Source organism: Aspergillus fischeri, genomic scaffold (genome assembly GCF_000149645.3).
Source record: "Aspergillus fischeri NRRL 181 1099437636266 genomic scaffold, whole genome shotgun sequence".
Taxonomy (NCBI): Eukaryota; Fungi; Ascomycota; class Eurotiomycetes; order Eurotiales; family Aspergillaceae; genus Aspergillus; species Aspergillus fischeri.
The window spans coordinates 2609599-2630310 of NW_001509760.1; the positions used below are offsets into that span (position 1 = coordinate 2609599).

Here is a 20712-nt window from a genome sequence, read left to right on the forward strand (position 1 = left end):
ACAATGCTATGTTTCATTCACGGACTGCCTATGTTTATGGAGGGTCTGCCTTGATTGAGAGTGCTCATTCACGCATAGCATTCAACTTGGCTATACTAGCTACTGCAATAAATGTTGTAATCAAAAGATCAAAGGATCTGAAGCTGTCCTAACGCTGTGCAGTCCATGATCAGGTCACAGTAATCATCAGCATGCTGAGGCATACCGCATTTAACCCTTGGCGAAGGTCTTGAGATTATTTAGGCTGCCATTCCAGATATCCGAGTCGCCACCATAGGTATAGCTATCAGAGTTCTGCCAGAAGGACTGATACGGCCATCCGCCCGGAATGGTGCCCACAGAGCTCGAGTACCTAGCCAGGACGAGAGGACACTCGGTGAAAGATTTGCTGTTGCCCGTGCAGGTGTTCCACCAGTCAGCGGTGGTATAGATCATCGGATAGCGACCGGTGCTGCTCTTGTAGGTGTTGACGAAATCGGAAATCCAAGACACCATCTGAGAGGCGCTAAGTCCGTAGCATGTGGCGCCATAGGGGTTGTACTCGATGTCCAGCATACCGGGAAGGGTGATGCCGTCGTTTGACCAGCCTCCTCCGTGAGCAAGGAAGTACTTGGCCTGAGCGGCGCCGCTGCTATCATTAGGGATGGCGAAGTGGTAGCCACCGCGAATGAAACCAGCATTGGTGGCACCGGTGTAATGGCTGGAGAACGCAGGATCGGTGTAGGTGGTGCTTTCGGTGGCCTAGAACGGTCAGAACTCCGAATCCGTGTAGAAGTGAGCATATACGAAACGCACCTTGATCATGACGAAGCGAGCACCAGAGTTATACGCCGCCGCAAAGTTGACGTTGGCCTGGTAGTGGGAGATATCGAAGCCTTGAACGGTGGCCTGGGCCAGAGAGGCCGAAGCCAGGAGGACGGCCGCAACCTGCTTTAGATCGAGCATCATGTTGATTGATTGTGTCTGAGAAAGCGATAAAGTCAGACCTGGCCTGCCGGACGAAGACTCCTATTTATCCTCTTCTCGGCGATATGCCGAATATTCTGCTCGTGGTCTTCCCTGCCTGTATTGTCGCATTTAAGGGCGAATACGACGCCGATCACCCCCAAAAAGACCCCACAGATACTACCTTGATAACGTACTGCGTCGATAGTGGCATTGTTCGCGATTTGTTGGATCTCACTGGCCATGAAGAAGATCGTCGGACGAATACGAGGTACCACTCCGCATCGGTTGTTGAACCCCGTCGGCCCCCGAACTAGTCAGGGGAGACGAGGTCTCATCGTGCAGAGTCAAAAGAACTTGATTTGCAACGTCTCGCTTAAAGGTACTCTTCTAGGGAGGAGTCCAGGCCTCAAGGGCCTGAGGAAATGACAAGAGATAGAGTGGGTCTGTCGAACGGCAGATGGACGGCAGATTAGCCTGAATAATTGAATTGCTATGACCTTGGTGGATTGGCTGGTTCAGATCAGAGACAGACCCTTGTAACTGCTCAGGACAAGAAATGGGCGCCGTCTTGGCTGTGGATTTTGCTTCGTCGCTCATTTGGGTCATTGACGGAGAAGATGGATGGCTGGAGAATATATTGAGTCTGCATGCAGAGAGAAGTCGCATTCATAAGGGATGAGTTCAACCAATCTACGCCCGGAAAATGTATCCTACTATCAATAGGGAAAAACATTCTCATTGATTGCAAATAGTTGTTAGGTTAATGTAACACTGCTATCTTTCTTTGTGTGACAGTAATTGCTTCTTACCAGCATTCCTAGTCTCTGGTTCCAACTCTATCACCGATTACTCCGTATCCACTGCAACATTTCCATTTCCTCTTCCAGCGAACGACCTCTCTTCCTCAAACCACATTCTTGATTGTCAAACGTCAATACATGAAGCTTTCTCACCATCACTTATGATTGATCACTAACCTTCCACCATCTTCCTTGGCGTCTGATCGCTATGGCCTCTCGTCCGAGCGTGCTCTCCGCCTTTCACGACCGACACCAGTGACCGCAACCACCATGGCCACCGGCTCGAGCGCCAGGGACAAGGAATTTCGTGATCAGTTGGGCAAATTCCGTCTCGAGTCCGTCGTTACTCCGCTTCCTCCTCTTCATTCATCCGCTTCTTCGTCGCAGTCTCAGTTACAGCCTCGATCCGTGCCTCCTCTTTTTCCGCCGCCCAGCTCCACCACCCCCAGTGTCGCTTCCCCGCTGCAGCCTTCTCACGGCAGCCGCCCCAAACGCGTTTCCACCGCGTGCGATTTCTGTCGCAAACGGAAGAAAAAATGCGATTTTCGATATCCCAATTGCTCTGCGTGTACTCGCGCCGGAGTCCGATGTACTGTTCCACCACCCGGTCCGCAGATCGCCAGCGCCTCTGTCCCTCGCGACCAGCTCGAGAATCTTCAGAAACGAGTAGAATGGTTGGAAGATGTCCTCCGGCGAAAAACAGGACTATCGGTGGCTGGGATACCGACAGGGAGCAATGTGGATGGGGAAGGTGATCCGGATTGGTGGTACCAGGTGCCGGCCATAATGGCCAGATACAGTAATCGACACTCCATCGGTGCGGGCAGTGTTGCGACGTCAAGTCCTGCCGGTAGCGGACGAGGGTCCTCGACCGGTCCGCCAGCGTCAGACACGTCTGGGTTTGGAACAGAGTTGCCCAACGTAGGGGAGATTTTTCGCGACCAGCTTGAGCACCGTCGGCCGTCGATAGCACGCCCGACAGTGTCGGCCCCGCGCGTCGTCCGTTTACCGTCCTTGGAAGAGGCAGAGCGAATAGCAGGCAACTACTTTGACAGTATGGGTTACCAGTATCCTTTCTTGTCGCGACCGGACTTTATGGCGCTGCTGCGACACATCTACGCGGGCGAAGTACCGACTCCGGAAGATCACTACTCGTACCATATCACGATAGCAATTGCGCTGTTGATCGGATCGGCGGACGAATCGCAGATCGACGAGTTCTATCACGCTAGTCAGCAGACTCTTTCGCTGGCCTTGCAGAACGAGGACCTGGCCGCCGTACGGGCCTTGCTGAGTCTGGCGCTATACACAATGTTTGCGACCACCGGCCCTAGCGTGTGGCATGTTCTAGGGACGTCCATGCGACTGGCGACCAGTCTTGGTCTCCACAAGATGCGGTCCTCGGCGAGTCTGATGGAGGAGGAAATGGCCAAGCGAGCATTCTGGAGTTTGTATAATCTCGACCGGTTGATTGCGTCAACACTGGGGCGACCGTTGGGGATTGCTGATGAGGACATCAGCGTGGGTTTGCCCCGGGAGTTTAACGATGACTGGACCGAAGTGCCGGGAGGCAGTACCATGACCATTCCGGTCCAGGTGGTTAAGCTGCGCCGCCTGTTCTCCCGGATCTATCGTTACTGTGAGTTCTTTCATGGTGGTTTACTGTTCTGACTAACAAAGTAGTGTACAACAATCAACCGCCTCCGGATCCTCAAGAAGTTTCGATGATGCTGGTTCAATTCCGGCAAGAGCTCGACGACTGGCGCACGGCCGCGCCGGTGTATCCGCCTGCACTATTATACTCGACCAGCTACTACGATTATCTCTATTACACCACTCTACTTCTGATGTACCGCCCCAGTCCGCGGAATCCGACCCCTGATGCTACTAGCATTGTTAGCTGTGGTGACTCTAGCATTCAGGTTATTCGGTCATACTGGGACAGCTATTCGGTGGGCAAGATCAAATGGATCTGGCTGACGCTGAGCCAGACGTATTTTGCTGGAATTACCATCCTGTGGTGTTTAGAACAAAATTCGCGGGCCCTTCGGGATGGACGGCCGCCCTTGTGGCAGCCGGATGAGCAGATGATGCGCCGAGCCATCCAGGCGGTGATTGTGCTGCTGGAGGAGTTTGGCAAGCGACGGCCGGGAGTGGAAAGACTCGGGGAGACCTTTCGGTGTCAAAGCTCGATGATCTTCAGCCAAATGGCATATCAGCAGCAACAACGGCAGGAACACCCCCAGCAGGAAACACCGTATCCCCAGCCACAGCCGCCTCTTCCCCCTACACCACCGTCTTCGCTGCCAGCCATCCCACCGCCGCCGGTCCCACTGGCGCCAATGCTGGATGATGTGTTGCTGGTTGATGGGATACCCCGGCAGATTGACCCTCAGTTGGCAGAGCAATTGTTTTACTCTTATGATTGGTTTCAGGAGGAGATGGCGACATATTATACCCTGTAGTCTATTGTCATTTTCTTGTATATATTCAATATCATTGCAAATATCATTGCATCAGCATGCCTCTTGGCGCGCAACATCCATCATTGTATCTCCAATGAGGCAGAGCCCAATACTTTCCTAATACTCGTCGATATCCGTCTCGTTGGACTTAATAGGCATGTTGCCAACTGCATCGTGTGGAAAGACTTTTCGGTTCACTGCGGGCATCGTTCGGAAGCAATGAGTTTGATTATCTCGGATATTGTTAATACTGCACTCATATACATTCATTCTAAAGAATTATAGTCGTCCTCGACATCAACTAGCTGCTTTTGCGAAGAATGTCGGTGTCACTGCACGCTGATATCTGCGTCATCTGCAGCTGCCCCGCACTGATAAGCATCCATCTTCAACCCTCTTCGTTCATACTATCATCACCTCAAAGCTACCTAACTCAAAGACCATAGACATACAATGAACGAAACACCAACAGCAACAGGCCTCCCCATCGCCTTCCACGGCACGATCATCCACTCCCTCTCCCCCACCCACCTCCAAACACTCCCCAACACCTTCCTCCTCGTCGACATTGCCGGCAACATCCAGGCTCTGGTCCCCAACACCGACCCCTCAACCATCAACACGCTAATCGCAGACAATGGCTACGCACCGGACGTCTTCCCCGTCAAACACCTCCCCAAAAACTCCTTCCTGATCCCAGGCTTCATCGACACCCACAACCACGCCCCCCAATGGGCACAGCGCGGCGTAGGACGCGGCCTCTCCCTCCTCGACTGGCTCGAGAAAGTCACCTTCGCACACGAAGCGAAATTTGAGGACGCGGAGTACGCAAAGCGCACGTACAGCGCCGCCGTGGACGGGCTCCTCCGGCAGGGAATCACAACAGCAAGCTACTACGCCTCCAAGCATCCAGCCGCGACGAAGATCCTAGCAGAGGTATGCCGGTCGAAGGGCCAGCGGGCGCTCGTCGGTCGGTGCAACATGAACCGGCACGCGCCGGGGTGGTACCGCGATCTCAACGCGGAGGTATCCGTCAAGGAGACCCGGGAATTCATCGAGTGGATGCGCGAGTTCAACGGGACCGACGACCGACCGCTCGTCAACGCAGTGATCACGCCCCGCTTCGCGATCTCCTGCGACGAGGAGGTCCTCTCCGGTCTTGGGGCGCTGGCGGCCGCGAACCCGGATCTCCGCATCCAGACGCATTTCAACGAGGCGCAGCAGGAGATGGAGTTTACGAGGCAGTTGTTTCCGGACTTCGCGCACGAGGCGGAGCTGTATGCGCGGTTTGGGCTGCTGAGTGAGCGGTCGATTCTGGCGCATTGTATCTTCCTGCGGGAGGAGGAGATGGAGACGCTGGCGCGGCTGCGCTGTGGCGTGGCGCATTGTCCTATTCCCAATACGACGATGCAGGCGTTTATGGTTGCGCCGGTGCGGGAGTATCTGCGGAGGGGTATCAAGGTCGGGTTGGGGACTGATAGTGGCGGGGGTCATTCGATCTCCATGCTCGAAGTCATGAAGCAGGCGTTTGTGGTGTCTACGGCGCGGGCGACGGAGACCCGTGGCGCGGATCCGGCGTTGTCGGTGGCGGAGTGTTTCTTCCTGGCGACTTTGGGGGGTGCGCAGGTGTGCGGGTTGGAGGAGAGGGTTGGTAATTTTGCTGTCGGCAAGGAGTTTGATGCATTGGAGATACGGACTGGGGAGGGTGTGGAGATGGGTGTTATGGCGCCGGTGGAAGAGGGGGATTCAATTGAGGTCATCTTTGAGAAGTTCTTGATGACGGGAGATGATCGCAACATTGTCAAGGTTTATGTCAGGGGACGTGCTGTCAAGGTTTGATCTTAGATCTGGTGTACTATCAATTGGTAGTTCCTGGAACGAGGCTGGATGGTCATGAATTCGTTATATGCGGAGAGATGCTATCTATTCCCATGTCCCACTTGGTGGCCCAAAGTATCCCGAAGATGGCAAGGGTTTGAGAGGCGTTCCCATCCCGTCTGCAGTCTTGCGATACACTATATTCCCCCACCAGTGCAATGGGCCGGCAGGAAGCATGATGCAGAAGAAAATGATGACGGTGGCCACGGCGACGCCAGAGTCGAGAGCGGCAGACAAAACGTAATCTGAGCGAGTCAGTACAAGCAGCACCACAGAGGCGAACATGACCCACTGTACTTGGACCACCATGCAGGCTTCCTCCGCTTGATGATTCCATTGAAGATTACATTGACCACCCACCATGAGGAGAAATTGATCCCTGTTGCAGGCGGAACAAGACTCATGGCTCCAAAGGCGACAGGCCATGAGATCTTGTTCAACCACGTCCATCGCCGCCCAAGGAGAAAGGTGATGACAATTACTACAGGTCCAGCGAGGAAGAACCAGAGGAGGTTACCATAGATTTGACCGGGAGAAAAGTTTCGTCCAGGACCCAGGGCGCCTTGTCTGTCAGTGCGAGTTTCGGAAAGAGGCATGGATGCACTTACCCCATATCAAAGAAGCCGAATATGTTACTCGACCATGAGGACAGGTGAATCCACCATCAGCCTTTGGGGTGCAGATGTTGTCAAATCTTGTGACCATAAAGACGGTGACACCGCATTGAACGATGGCTCCTACGAGGGTAGCTAAACCCTGGGCTATGAATAGTGTACGTGGGGCGATGTGGAGATAATGAGCGAGCTTCATGTCGGCCACAAATCTAAACAGTCAGCTTTGTCGACTAGTGACAAGGTCGTACTCACTCCAAACCCTGGGAGACAGCTACATAGCCATAGAACTTGAATATCATGTTTGCCAGAGGTCGTCCCAGAAAAGCATATCCTCCAATGAACTCCGTGATCAGGTTCAATTGATTGCTGCTGATGTTGGTCGTAGCCTTGATGATCCCAACTGGAACGAAGTAGATCATAGGAAGGATAAACGCGGTGACAACAGCCCAAACTGGAAGCCCCGTGTGCCAGACTTCGTTGGCTACAATGCTGAGCGCGAATATCAGAATGGTCACACCGGCAAACCACCACCAGGGAACGTCTGCGTAGGCAGCAATCAATCGCGCATGGATATCCTTCTTGTTCCTGCCCTTCCACTGCTCCCACAGATCCTTTCCATTATACAGCGCAATGTGGACAAAGATGCCTGTAAGATTGGCGAATGCGATCCCATAGGTCAGTGCATAGCCTGCCGGAAGAAACATGGGCGAATAATGGCGGTATGCCTCAGTGTCAACAGTCCCATCTCTATTCATGACATGCTTTGTGTGATATGGTCTGCCGGTGTTGTCAAACGTATTAGAGTTCATCATAGGCATATAGGCCGAGTACCATGTGTTGGTGTAATAGATAATGGGACAGATGATCCAGTAAAACAAGGCAAATGACCCCATCACATTGAGTCCGGCCCAGAATGGAACGAGGAGCGGACTTTGATTCGCGAAGACGACTTGTGCCCAGTCAAAGGTCAAAAGAGACATCCCCAGCCCGGTCTCTTGGCCAAACAGCTGATTGACGACGACGTTATGTGGGACAATCCAGCACACGAAGCTGAACGAGCTCAACGCGGTGAACAAATAGCCTGGGACAAAATACCAGATAGCACCGACACTAAACACTATTAGAAAGAAACGAAGGCGGGACACAATCCACCCATCCGCGAGCAGATTGCTGCGTGAATGCAATGTCTGTAGCACCGCAGCGTTTGATAACACCCCAGGCCAGATCATCGTAGCAGGACCAACGAGCCAGCGCGAAGCCATCCCCGCCAGACCCAGGCCGAGTAGCTGGGTGGTGATCGTTAAAAGCAGGTAATATCCGCCTCGTGAAGGCATCCCGTAGAACTTCACGGCAGCCTCAATCACCTGGGTGGCTGAAGCAGATCCAAAGGAGACATTGGCCATAATTGTGATCAAAGCATGCTCCTTGATGTTGAAATGCCGGTTCGGATTCGCCCAGCCCAGTGGCACCCATCTTGCCCACGCGCAACCGACAGGATATGCCACGAGCTGCGCAACCAGAGCACTGATGCTGACGCTGGGCTGTCGCAGACTAAAGAACTGGTTCAACCCGCTCCCCACCTGTTGATGCATTAGAGACTTGATCTACAGTTTGTTGCAAGAGATGTTTGACGTACAATAGTGAATATGATGCCGATGATCCACACGCGCACTGTATTGACAGGCAGACTTACGTCGTCAACTGGCTGCACCACGGCGCGGACCTCAGGAAATGGAGAATCGTCTGCTTCATACGGGAGGATTTTCTGAGCATCATAGTCGTTGAGGACACTGGCATTCTCATGGAGCGCCGTTGGAGATGGTCCCTAGTCAAGACTTCTCGTTAATAACCAAGCCTGCACCTATCGTATCACCAAGTGGATATTTATGGGCAGATATTGACTGGTGGATCGCAATCAAGATGTCACACTTGAATAGGAAATAAAAAACGCTGTGGAGACAATAATATACATAGTAGACAGGGAAATGTGCAATAGAACATGTTTGCAAGGCGAAACCCACATGAACCGATCCCGTGCATTGGACCTTTTCATCTTCTGGCGGATCAACAAGAGGACTCTGGATCCCAGCCATATCCTGGCTTTATTAAGCCGCAACGTGGAATGCCACTATGTATGCTCGAAATCAGCCTACTGGTAGGACCGTAGAGGCTCGTCTGGCTGATCGGAGACGGGTCTGGCGTGGTGGAGATTGATCAAAAAAAATGCATGGGCTGTTGTAGATGAAACCTCAGTTGCATGATATCTGACGCCACCATAAGTAGCTTGTTTCCTAGACGCGAGAGATGATGCAGTCGATGATGTATGTGTTTGGGATTGGGATAAAATGGATGAGAGTTGGCTATTTCCACTGTTCAGTGTAGCGAACAGCTTTTGTTGTTGTAGGCTATCGCCCTTCAACAATCTAAGTCTAGAGCATAAGGTGAATACTGTTACTCCTTATGGAACTCACAATCAATGAAGCAAGTGAAGTAAAGATTTAAGATGTATAGTTCGTGTTGGTGGTTTGAATTCTATTGACTGATTGATGGATAAATCATCTTCTTTGTCTCCTGCTCAAGTGAATTCTGCATCAAATGAGGGGACTAAAGTCAGGTGATCGCACTGCCGTTGAGAGACTCGAGACATTGTGTTCTTTCGACCAAGACTACAGTATATTGTCAAAGAAGATACCAGATCGAATTGTTGAGAAGATTCGTCTGGAAAAGGCGCCGGTAATATATTTATAGTGAAGAATCAGATCAGTGATTGGGCTGGGTCGCCAAAGGGATGAAAACTATTTGGCTTTCACACGGAGTGTTTCGGGAAAACTCCCTCAACCCGCAAGACGGCATTATATGCAGCATGACTCGCAGAGTCAGAAGGAACCGTCCCATTCTTCGCAGATCTTAAACTATTGGCTCTGATTCTTAGCCAAAGTCTTCAGATAAATGCCGTCTTCAGGGAGGGATGAACATCCCACAGGTCTGTCGGTATGGGCCGCTAGTTTCTTCCATATTGGTCGGATCATTAAACCTAAGGTGAGTTGACGTGCCTTGCAATGCTTTGGCTGCAGATTAGTCTATCTTTAGTCCATTGTACTGATAATAACTATCGTCCTCTACTAGCGGGTAGAGCCGACAGTCGGACCTGAGCGCTCTCCAATTCCAACGCAGATGTCAGGAGCCATTTCTGCGAGGAGAGTTGTGGCCGGCGGATATAAAGGAACGAACTGCAATGCATCTGAACGGTGATGGGGCATAGTTTGTGTTAAAAAGGGTCAATCTCGGATACACCAGGTGCTGTCAGCACTGACAAAGATCTTCTCCCTTCGGGCAGCTTTGTTGGGTGTCTTTCTTGTGCCCTCATCCTTTTCCCTTTGAGAATCCAGCTTCTTGATATTTGGGAACTATCCCATCCCCATATTCTGCGACAAACGATCGAGTCTCAAATCTCTACAGAAGGATCAGCAAGATTTCACGCACAAAATGGGGGAATGCGATAAAAGTCTCCACACGTCTCCTGTACCGTTCTCACAACGTCCGATCATCATTCTAGGCGCAGGAATTATCGGGTGCGCTACAGCAAGACAGCTCCTCTTGAATGGCTTTCGCGTTGTGGTTGTTGCCGAGTTCCTGCCAGGCGATCAGAATATTTTCTACGCATCAGCCTGGGCCGGAGCAACATGGCATGCTGCTGGCGGTATCAGCCCCGAATATCGATACCTTCAAGCTGTTACGCATCGGCATCTGTTGAAGATGGCGCAAGAAGGCCCCGAATCGGGAGTTTGCCTTGTGGATGCGCGCGAATATCTCGAAGAAGCGCCATCTGAGAACTCCTCAATCTGGGGTAAGACTGTGGTCTCAAATGTAGGTAATGGAGCGGTCCCACTCATTGTGTATGGACATACTGACGGAGGTAGTTTCGCGAACTTGAACCCGGCGAATATCCACCTAACTTCCACAGCGGGTGGTCATACCAAACACTGGTAACGGATCCGACACGTCACTTGCCCTATCTCCGAGATCAGATAACGGCTCTTGGTGGCCAGTTCATTCGAAAGCGGGTCGAGTCCCTCCAAGAGCTATACGCCATGTTCCCCGAGTCAAGTGTCTTCATCAACGCCAGCGGGCTCGGAAGCAAAACCCTCACTGACGTCCGGGATGACAAGTGCTTTCCTGTGCGAGGCCAGAATGTCTTTTACCGTACCGACAAGTGTCGACAGATGTACTTTCGCAATGGAAAAGAGTATACCTATGTCATCCCCCGTCCTTTATCCGAGGGAGTAGTGTTAGGGGGAGTCAAGCAGCCGAATAACCTGTCAGTGACGTTTCCTGTGCATGCAGCTTTGACGAAGCTAACAGTATATAGGTCCCCAGAGGTTGACATGGACGTTGCTCGAGACGAGATCGCGCGCGCTCATCGTCTCGCACCAGACATTGTTCCCGCAGATCCCCCCGAAGAGTCATTGAGCTATATTATCGGTATTCGACCGTCAAGGCAGGGCGGGTTTCGCTTGCATTCGGAGCAATTGGGCCAGCGGACAATCTTATCAGCTTATGGATTCGGAGGAGGCGGCTATGCGTTTTCGTATGGTATAGCAGAAGCGCTGTTAACGATGCTGGGCAAGTGCGAGAGAGAAAATGTCATCCTATAATATCTCTATGTTAACTTTGAGAAGCCTTTAGGAAGAATCACAGAGCAATATAGGGTTGTAGTTGCTACTGCTGCGACCCTGTGCATGTAAGCGTAGGCAGTGTGCCTTAGGCTGACCACAATGCCTAAAATGCCATGTGATACCAGCCTTAAATTAGTGGCCTTCTCCATCTCCCATTCCAGATCCAGTTGCCGTGTCCCCACAGCACAGCGACAATGGCAATGACACGTCGGCTAAGATTACTACTGCTATGGACTCCCAGACTTCCAAGAACTTAAACTTTCACCTAAGTTCGACCCCTGCTGACCACGTTGAGTTACATTGTCGATGCGATTCTTCGTGAATCTTTTGGCGTCAGCGGGTCCTCCCGATGGAGAATCCCTGACACATTTTCAGGCTCAAAACAACGAAATTTACTCCAACTCGAATCAGACTCGTCTCAAACCAGCGCTTCCAAGCTTTTGGCATGTTCCGTTCAGGAACCTGGATCCACCCCATTACGCACTCAGCCACCCGGTAGCCAGGCGCGCGGAACCGGATAGGCAGACTATACTCCGTATTCTACTTCTGATAAGGACATGGTCTCGTACAGTTACTACCCACATAACTTATCAAAATTCGAGGCGACCAGGAGTGCTCCCAAGGAGATCAGGTGTGCATATGGTCTCGAAGGTCTCGGCCGAGTCCTCTCTAGTGTGGAAGGAATGTCACACACGGTATGTCATCATGTCATCAGCCCTCTTGATCTGCTGAGCTATCGGCATCCGGTGATCGCCGGGGTAATATCGCCTCTTGCTTTGAAGTGATTGAGGAATGCCAATATAAAAGTTGGATTGTGGGAAGGAAAAAGCACCAATGTTGGGTTCGGTCGTCGAACCCAACGAGTTCACGACTCACGAGTCAGATGCAAGGGATCTGTGCGGCTAGGTTGCTTGATCGGGTTTAGTGGAATTGTCATGGGTAGAATTTTTGGGTATTTCCCGGTTTCGGGACTTCAAAGCCGACTAGATGAGCCAGATGTGATTGCATTAAAGCGATTAAAGTGCAGGGGACACCGAAAATGGACGAGTAGTGTAGAGATCTAGGAAGTATTCGCCTCTCTCCAGAGGCACACAAACAATCTTCAGCTTACAGAGGTACAGGGGGGCGAAGAACTAACTATTTCTGATTTGAGACTCTTTCCCATCATAGTATTGTGTGGGTCCCCAGCTTAACTCTGGTAGATCCGTTCCAGATGCACACAGAATGACAAAAAACAGGTTCCTGTACCGCTATTCCTTTCCCCGCAGCCGGCTGGAACTTCTTTCCAGCCAGTGGCTACACAGCAGAATGGCAAAACAGTGCAAGCGTGTAAGATGAGTAAGAACTCTTTCTCAGTGCGCTGCTGCGATGACGTGGGTGGTAGTAGTCTACCGCGATTTATGCGACTGGTGAATGGAATAATATACTGATGGGCCTACTGGCCTGCAGGCCTGCAACTGGTTCCTTTGGAATGGCCTTGACCAATTTCAAATCCACAATAAACAGGGGTCAAATTATTATCCTTATTTGCCTCTTGAGTGTCAGAACTGACTAAGTTAAGAATATTAGTTAGTTACCAGGTACTAAACTGGGTGACTAGTTTTATGTGGGGGCGGCGAAGAACCATCGTCTGCGACTTGTGTTTCTACTCTGCGTCTTTCTCATCATACCTTTCCACACTCCACGTGCATCTACTGACAATCATCTGCTGACCATTATCTATCGTCGTCTGGGTGAGTGAGTGGACTAGTCCAAAATCCTGCTCGCAATTCTCATCTATCGTCCGCTCGGCCGGTTCTCGATCCTGTTTCGGACCTCCTCGGTTGCGCCACAGGGGGAGGAAGGCAAAAGGCAGAGAGCCACAGCACAGAATTGGGAAACTGAAAAACAATACTCTCCTCATGCGTGTTCTGAAGTAGCAAGTTCTCTGTTAGCTTCTTTTCTGCTATTACCTCGCTAGCCTAGTTGTGGGGGATTCAGCTAGCCAAAATGGCCCTCGACAAGGAGCTCCTTCAACTTCATCTCGGGGATGGCCAGCAGCGACCCTACAAGCCTTCCACGGTCGCTACTCCTCCCGATGAAGAGCAGCTCAATCTTGAACGCAGTGATAAGGATACAGCTAAACCGTCTCAAACTCCACGCTGTGACGCTCCGCGCGACGCCCACGCAGAGGTCGTAGAGAACGACACTTCCTCGCTGAATCGAATTTTCCGCTTCACTCCTGTGCCGACCCTCGTCCTCGACTCGTCCTTGCGCGTGATGGAGGTGTCGGAGAGCCACCTTGCTTTCTGCGGAAAGTCTCGAGACTTCGTGCTGGGTGCCTCCATCTACGAGCTTCCACTCGCCACTATACCTGCGCCAGACATTCCCACTTTGAACGGTGCTTTGCACGTGGCGATTACGACTCGGGCTGTCCAGGTTATCGAAACTATCCACCTTCCCAGAATAAGCTCTTATTTTTCACTGAAAATCACGCCCATCTTCCAGGGAACTACTCTGCTAAACCTAGTCTTGGAAGCGCACAACGTCACGAGGACGCATAGCGAGTCGCTGCATAATGCCTACATCAATGAGACTTACAAGATCCTGGTTGACACGGTGCGAGATTACGCTATCTTCATGCTGGACGCGCGCGGCAACATTGCAACATGGAATTCGGGCGCTGCGATTATCAAGGGATATAAGGCGAATGAGATCATCGGTCGGCATTTCTCAGTCTTCTACGGACCCGAGGATCGGCTGGCGGACAAACCTGGCAAGGAGCTGGAATTGTGCCTACGGGACGGAAAAGTCGAGGATGAAGGCTGGCGGTATCGTCAGGATGGTTCACGGTTTTGGGCCAACGTGATGATTACACCCATCTTCTCATTCGGTCGGCACGTTGGTTTCGTCAAAGTCACTCGCGACTTGACCGAGCGCAAAGCGGCTGAAGCGCGGATGGTGGCAGCCTTTGAGGAATCATCCAAGATGAAGAGCGACTTCCTGGCCAATATGAGCCATGAGATTCGGACTCCCATGAATGGAATGCACCTGGCATTGACCATGCTGGGGAGCACGGAGCTCGACGCTCAGCAGCGTGAATACACTTCCATTATCGAGGATTCCATGTCGATCTTGCTTCAAGTGATCAACGACGTCCTTGATTATTCCAAATTATCCTCCGGCACCTTCTCTCTGAACACGGATGTCCTGAGCGTCGAGAATATTGTGGGAGCAGTGATACGGAATTGCAAGGCCTTGAACCCTGCCGTGGAGATCTCCTGTTCCATGCCCCCGGGCTTTCCAAAACTGCTCCGGGGTGATCCGCTTCGCTATCGGCAAGTGATCCAGAACCTCGTGGGAAATGCGATGAAGTTTACCGAGAAAGGCCATGTCAAGGTCACCCATCGTTTTGCAGTAGACGAGCACGATGCCAATATGTACACAATCACGACAGAAGTCACTGATACTGGCATCGGAGTGCCCGAAGATGCCATCAACACCCTTTTTACCCCATTCACGCGCTTTGCGGATTCGGCCACCAAGCGCTATCAGGGTACAGGACTTGGCTTGTCCATCTGCAAGAGCTTGGCAGAGCTGATGGATGGCAGTGTTGGTTATAAACCCAACCCCGAAGGAAAGGGTAGTTGCTTTTGGCTCGACGTGAGAATGCAAGCTGTCGACGTTCCAACGCATAGTAAGGACGCCTCCCCTGCTACCGCCGAAAGTACGTACGAACCCATAGAAGAGGTCAAGGGCATTGCGCCCCACATGCACATATTGCTGGTGGAAGATAATATGGTGAACCAAATCGTTATGCTGAAGCTCCTCAAAAGCCTCGGGTTCGAACGTGTCGACACGGCCTGGGACGGCTCGGACGCAGTCCGACAGGTGAGACAAACACCTCTCTCCTACAATGCAATCCTCATGGACATCAACATGCCGGTTATGAATGGACTCGAAGCAACGACCAAGATTCGTGAAGTGAACAGTGAGGTACCGATCATAGCACTCACCGGGAATGCGCTCAAGGGAGACGCGGAGACGTACCTTGCCAGAGGCATGAACGATTACGTCGCCAAGCCGGTTCATCGCAAGCGGCTTGTGCAGTTGTTGTGGAAGTGGCTCGGTTCGTGAGCAACTATTCTCCTGGCCTCGCTGGCCGGTGGCTCACCCATTGGGACAAGATCTGATTGTCCTGTTATAACTTAGAGTGGGATTGGCTGCTCCATCCTATGCCCGCACCCAATCTACCATAGCTCTCGCCCTCAAGTGAGCGGTCTCTCGCTCATACTAGGCGAGGCCCTATCTTCGGTCAGCTTTGAACTATTCGGCTATGCATCTTTCGTAGCCTCATCAATCGCCAAAAGAAATGGCCCTGGATGGCTATCAGCCTCTCGACGGAGTATTCACGTCCGCATATGTTGACCATTCACACTACATTCTTTCGCAGACCCTGCATACTCTACTCTTTTCATTATTTTGCCTCTTTGATCACAGGCTAGCCATCAATCATTCCATCATAATAAAGTGGATCGTCCCGGAGATGGATTCAGTTGTCGACTCGGGTTGTCCGGCTGGGTAACACAGGAGTTTGACCAGGTTTGACGGATGGTCATAGAGACCTATGGAACGAGGCTATATCCGCATGAGAGGAATGTACGGCTAGCGAGCAATTGTTCTAGACCGTGATAGCACTAAGCATCCTGTCCGGCCATGTCACGATACTATTGTCGTTTGTCTATCAGGCCGCTACCCGAGTCGGGTTTATTCATGTAGCACGAATTGATGGCATTCAATGGTGACATGAATTGATGAGTATCGTTCTACATTTAATCCGTCCGTTGTACCTCTCCTGTCCTTTTATTGTATTTGCCGTGTCACACGACTGTGCATCTGTAGCGCCATGTACTTGCTCGGCTCCAATATTTGCATCTGCTGAGGGTAGCCTCTTCAACAATCCTCACCACAGCGGCGACAGCATCTGGATGAAGCGCAATCCTACACCATCCTACATCCCGCTCCTTCAAATCAGCGCGTCCGTTCCTGTAGTGCTTCGACCCTCACTCATGATCAAGTCGATCTTTACCTATTTGCCCGTGGGTGCGGACTAGATCGGCGGTGGGATTGAGCTTTAGCTCGACCCGAGAAGGTAGAACCTCCTGAACTACAGCATCAATTGGTGCGTTGAGTTGCTCGCGAAAACTTGTTTACGCTTTGCGCATGCTTCTTCATGGCTTATCTTCGCGGCGGCTGTATACCCAGGCTATGCTTACCAGACGGTCAATGCCGCATATCCCATTCAAGTCGGACAACCTTGTTTACAGACCAGTGTCTTACCTCGTGTCTGTGCGCGAGAGGTGAACCTGATCGCCTGTATTTCAACTGGTTGAAGATATGAAGATCGTGGTTGTGGATTCTTCACGTGTGCTTGGGCAAGTCTCCCGGAGGCACGGAAACAGCTGCGCTGGTAACTGACTGCATGCATCTTCAATCACAGCCTTGCCTGTTGTCTCGGATATTTGAAGGACGGGATGTAGTAAGCTTCAGCTAGCCTTCATTCCCCGCTGCGGTACAACGCCATGAACGAGGAGAAACGCGGTATCACACATCCGATCCGGGTAGGACACAATCCCTGGTTGATGTCGATCGACATGATAACAGGAGCTGATCCTCCATCTTAGCATGTGCTCGATTCTAATAGCTCCGCTCTGTGCCAGTGCTAAGCTCCACTGCAACGTTCCATCATAATAGTCAACATCAGGGTCTAATGCATGATGGGCATGGTATGCGAGTCGTGCGGGGGTTGTCGATGTCGATCAGGAGAGATGGGTCCAACATTTATATGAAGCGGTTCCCCAGGCCGGCTTGCTGGGTACACACAAGCTATTCTTGCGCCGAACAATGCGATTCTCACACGTACTCCTAGGAGCTGCAGCTGGAGCTGGCGTGCTGGCTAGTCCCACCCCGAACGACTATGTCGTGCATGAACGTCGTGCTGTCCTACCTCGCTCCTGGACGGAGGAGAAGAGACTGGATAAGGCCTCTATCTTGCCTATGAGGATTGGTCTCACTCAGTCTAACCTAGATCGCGGTCATGACTTGTTGATGGAGGTGTATGTGACTTGTCTGAACTTGGGTGTATTCGTCGTTGATGAGAGGTAGATCTGATCCCCGCTCGTCTCGCTATGGACAACATCTCTCCGTCGAGGAGGTCCGCAATCTCTTTGCTCCGAGCCAGGAGACCGTCGATCATGTTCGAGCATGGCTTGAGTCTGAGGGCATAGCCGGCGACCGCATCTCTCAGTCCTCGAACGCGCAATTCCTGCAATTTGACGCGAGTGCAGCGGAAGTTGAAAGGTTATTGGGTACTGAGTACTATCTTTATACACATCAAGGTACAGGAAAGTCACACATTGCTTGCCGGGAGTACGTGTTGGCCTTCTCCCCGAGTGATAAAGCATGCTAATCATGCAGGTACCATGTCCCCCACTCATTGCAACGGCATATCGACTACATCACCCCTGGCATCAAGCTACTAGAGGTGGAAGGAGTCAAGAAAGCTCGGAGCATTGAAAAGCGTTCATTGGGAAGCCCGCTACCACCAATTCTTGAGCCGCTGAACCTATCTTTGTCCGAGCTGCTGGGTAATACATTATTGTGTGATGTGGCTATAACGCCACTGTGTGTATCAGGTATTTCTACCGTCGCAGTGCACGACTTACCTAACTTAAGATAGCTCTCTATAACATTACTCGCGGCTCAAAGGCCACCAAGGGCAATGAACTGGGCATCTTTGAGGATCTAGGGGATGTTTACAGTCAAGAGGATCTCAACCTGTTCTTTTCAACTTTTGCACAGTATGTCAGCTCCTGCTGTGTCCTGTCATGGCTAACCCGTCCAGGCAAATTCCCCAGGGCACTCATCCCATCCTGAAGGCCGTCGACGGCGCTCAAGCCCCAACCAGCGTGTCCAATGCAGGGCCAGAATCCGACTTGGACTTTCAAATCTCGTATCCCATCATCTGGCCGCAGAACTCCATCCTTTTTCAGACAGATGATCCAAATTACACAGCAAACTACAACTTCACTGGCTTTTTGAACACCTTTTTGGATGCTGTCGACGGATCCTACTGCAACGAGATCTCCCCTTTGGACCCGCCGTACCCCAATCCCGCCGACGGCGGCTACGAAGGCCAACTCCAGTGCGGCGTCTACCAGCCCCCCAAGGTCCTCTCCATCTCGTACGGCGGCGCCGAGGCCGACCTCCCCATCGCGTACCAGCGCCGCCAGTGCGCCGAGTGGATGAAACTCGGCCTGCAGGGCGTCTCCGTCGTCGTCGCATCCGGCGACTCCGGCGTCGAAGGCAGGAATGGTGATCCCACTCCTACTGAGTGCCTCGGGACGGAAGGTAAAGTCTTCGCCCCGGACTTCCCAGCCACCTGTCCCTACCTCACCACCGTAGGCGGGACCTACCTCCCCCTCGGCGCCGACCCCCGCAAGGACGAAGAAGTCGCCGTCACCTCGTTCCCCTCGGGCGGCGGGTTCAGCAACATCTACGAGCGCGCAGACTACCAGCAGCAAGCCGTCGAGGACTACTTCTCCCGCGCCGATCCCGGGTACCCGTTCTACGAGGGCGTCGACAACAGCAGCTTCGCGGAGAACGGCGGCATCTACAACCGGATTGGACGCGCGTACCCGGACGTCGCAGCCATCGCGGACAACGTCGTTATCTTCAACAAGGGCATGCCGACGCTTATTGGCGGTACCTCTGCTGCTGCGCCGGTGTTTGCGGCCATCCTGACTAGGATTAACGAGGAGCGGCTCGCGGTCGGCAAGTCGACCGTGGGATTTGTGAACCCCGTGCTATATGCGCATCCCGAGGTGTTTAATGATATCACGCAGGGGAGTAACCCGGGCTGTGGCACGCAGGGGTTCTCAGCTGCGAAGGGATGGGATCCGGTGACGGGGTTGGGAACTCCGAATTATCCAGCACTTTTAGACTTGTTCATGAGCCTGCCGTAGCTTTCTGCTCTGGAGGTATGCGATATAGGTAACAGATGTAGCGTGCCCCATCTCCAGGGTATGAGGCAGACCATTAATAGAACATGACTGGTAATAAGTGTGTTTTAGAATAGGCACATAGTTAAAGTAGAAGAATAAAAAACCTAGTAGTGTATTAAAAGGTACTGCTGCTTAAGGGCATATTAATGTATTTAAGCTTAAGGACTTGGTTGTTATTACTAGAAGTTAATTAGTTAGTATACATGTAGACTTTTTACCCTCTTACTATAAGCTCATTTTAATAATCAATATCCTGACTATATGAGTAATTCAATATCCTGACTATATTATATTCAATATCAGTGTAGTGCGTGCGACCGACCATAAGGAGGGCCGGAGTGGTAAGATGCAATCATTGTAAAGGACCAAAAGTTCCTTTTGTACAAATAGTCCGCCGGAAAAGCTGCCTTCATTCAATTTCCAGGCCATCGTCTGTCCTACGTGGAGCGATGTGTCAGGTCGGCCACGATGGACTTGCAGAGTAGGGTCATATCACGACTCTCTACCTCGCCATTGTCGTCTCGTCAGCGTTACATAAATACAGGCAGTACAGACATCCTCGACGGGAGCTTGTTGAGCAGCGAACCAGGCCGCATAGATGCTGTTGACCCCGCGAGCGCGGCCCCTGCCATAACAGTAAGAGAGCTCGGACTGGTTGATGGTGCGATAAGCGTAGCTGCAGCTGGAGGAGTGGACCCAGGCAAATGATCAGACCTTTCCATGGGGTTGCTTGGTGTCCTGGCGTGGGCTGTCTGTGTAGGGCGGTCGGTGGTCACAGTCCCACATGACGAGGTACTTGCCCCTGCCCCTCTGAGGATGAAGAACTGCTATGGCCCAAGCATACCATGGCCAGGCGTCCGATTGAAGGTCCCCGACGTAGCTCCTTCGTCCAGGAGCTGAAGAGGGCGACCCATGTCTTATTGCCAAACTTGTCTGCGCGCCACCAAGAAGACGACATCTCGCGGCAATTATGATCGTCGTCAGGCAGGGCCCACGCCCAGTTGACCTTGTCTCAATCCTTGGGGAAGGTGACTGGCTTTGGGTGGACGCAGGCAGCGTTGGAGCGCCATTGAGCTCAACCAGGAAGGCGCTGAGGAAGGCTAATATCGACATCGGGTCGATCAAGGATCCAACCAGCGGTGCCAGCGCCGGCTACTTGCAGTCAATAAGAGCAGCCTGATCATCGGCATTCATTTCCGGTATTCGTTGGCAGCTGGAGGCTGGAATGAAGTTGTAGTGCGGTCAGAAAGTGGTGTGCGGCGGGTTGTCGGCAAAGCTTTTGAGGTGTC

General features: G+C 52.0%; 7 protein-coding genes across 7 annotated transcripts, besides 1 other annotated feature; 5 read left to right on the forward strand and 2 right to left on the reverse strand.

Moving 5' to 3' along the window:
* Window positions 1-210: 210 nt before the first annotated feature.
* NFIA_055910 (lysozyme) lies at window positions 211-948 on the reverse strand (the record flags this gene model as incomplete). Its single annotated transcript, XM_001258138.1, has 2 exons — window positions 211-741; window positions 796-948. The coding sequence occupies 2 exons, from the start codon at window positions 946-948 to the stop codon at window positions 211-213; spliced, it is 684 nt and encodes a 227-aa protein (XP_001258139.1).
* Window positions 949-2018: 1070 nt separating this feature from the next.
* On the forward strand, window positions 2019-4213 carry NFIA_055920 (putative C6 transcription factor; the record flags this gene model as incomplete). The annotated part of the gene is made up of 2 exons (XM_001258139.1): window positions 2019-3387; window positions 3432-4213. 2 exons carry the CDS (start codon window positions 2019-2021, stop codon window positions 4211-4213), a joined length of 2151 nt encoding a protein of 716 aa, XP_001258140.1.
* A 453-nt stretch (window positions 4214-4666) lies between these two features.
* On the forward strand, window positions 4667-6052 carry NFIA_055930 (putative guanine deaminase; the record flags this gene model as incomplete). Its single annotated transcript, XM_001258140.1, has 1 exon — window positions 4667-6052. One exon carries the CDS (start codon window positions 4667-4669, stop codon window positions 6050-6052), a length of 1386 nt encoding a protein of 461 aa, XP_001258141.1.
* Window positions 6053-6136: 84 nt separating this feature from the next.
* optF (small oligopeptide transporter, OPT family) lies at window positions 6137-8798 on the reverse strand (the record flags this gene model as incomplete). Its single annotated transcript, XM_001258141.1, has 6 exons — window positions 6137-6336; window positions 6384-6653; window positions 6700-6914; window positions 6958-8285; window positions 8342-8530; window positions 8727-8798. The coding sequence occupies 6 exons, from the start codon at window positions 8796-8798 to the stop codon at window positions 6137-6139; spliced, it is 2274 nt and encodes a 757-aa protein (XP_001258142.1).
* Window positions 8799-10191: 1393 nt separating this feature from the next.
* On the forward strand, window positions 10192-11360 carry NFIA_055950 (FAD-dependent oxidoreductase; the record flags this gene model as incomplete). Its single annotated transcript, XM_001258142.1, has 3 exons — window positions 10192-10572; window positions 10626-11023; window positions 11075-11360. 3 exons carry the CDS (start codon window positions 10192-10194, stop codon window positions 11358-11360), a joined length of 1065 nt encoding a protein of 354 aa, XP_001258143.1.
* Window positions 11361-13370: 2010 nt separating this feature from the next.
* Window positions 13371-15497, forward strand: fos-1 (sensor histidine kinase/response regulator Fos-1/TcsA; the record flags this gene model as incomplete). The annotated part of the gene is made up of 1 exon (XM_001258143.1): window positions 13371-15497. One exon carries the CDS (start codon window positions 13371-13373, stop codon window positions 15495-15497), a length of 2127 nt encoding a protein of 708 aa, XP_001258144.1.
* A 1767-nt stretch (window positions 15498-17264) lies between these two features.
* Window positions 17265-19384, forward strand: NFIA_055970 (S53 family peptidase; the record flags this gene model as incomplete). Its single annotated transcript, XM_001258144.1, has 5 exons — window positions 17265-17476; window positions 17526-17789; window positions 17838-18055; window positions 18100-18220; window positions 18265-19384. The coding sequence occupies 5 exons, from the start codon at window positions 17265-17267 to the stop codon at window positions 19382-19384; spliced, it is 1935 nt and encodes a 644-aa protein (XP_001258145.1).
* Window positions 19385-19668: 284 nt separating this feature from the next.
* Window positions 19669-19723: a microsatellite.
* The last annotated feature ends 989 nt before the right edge of the window (window positions 19724-20712 follow it).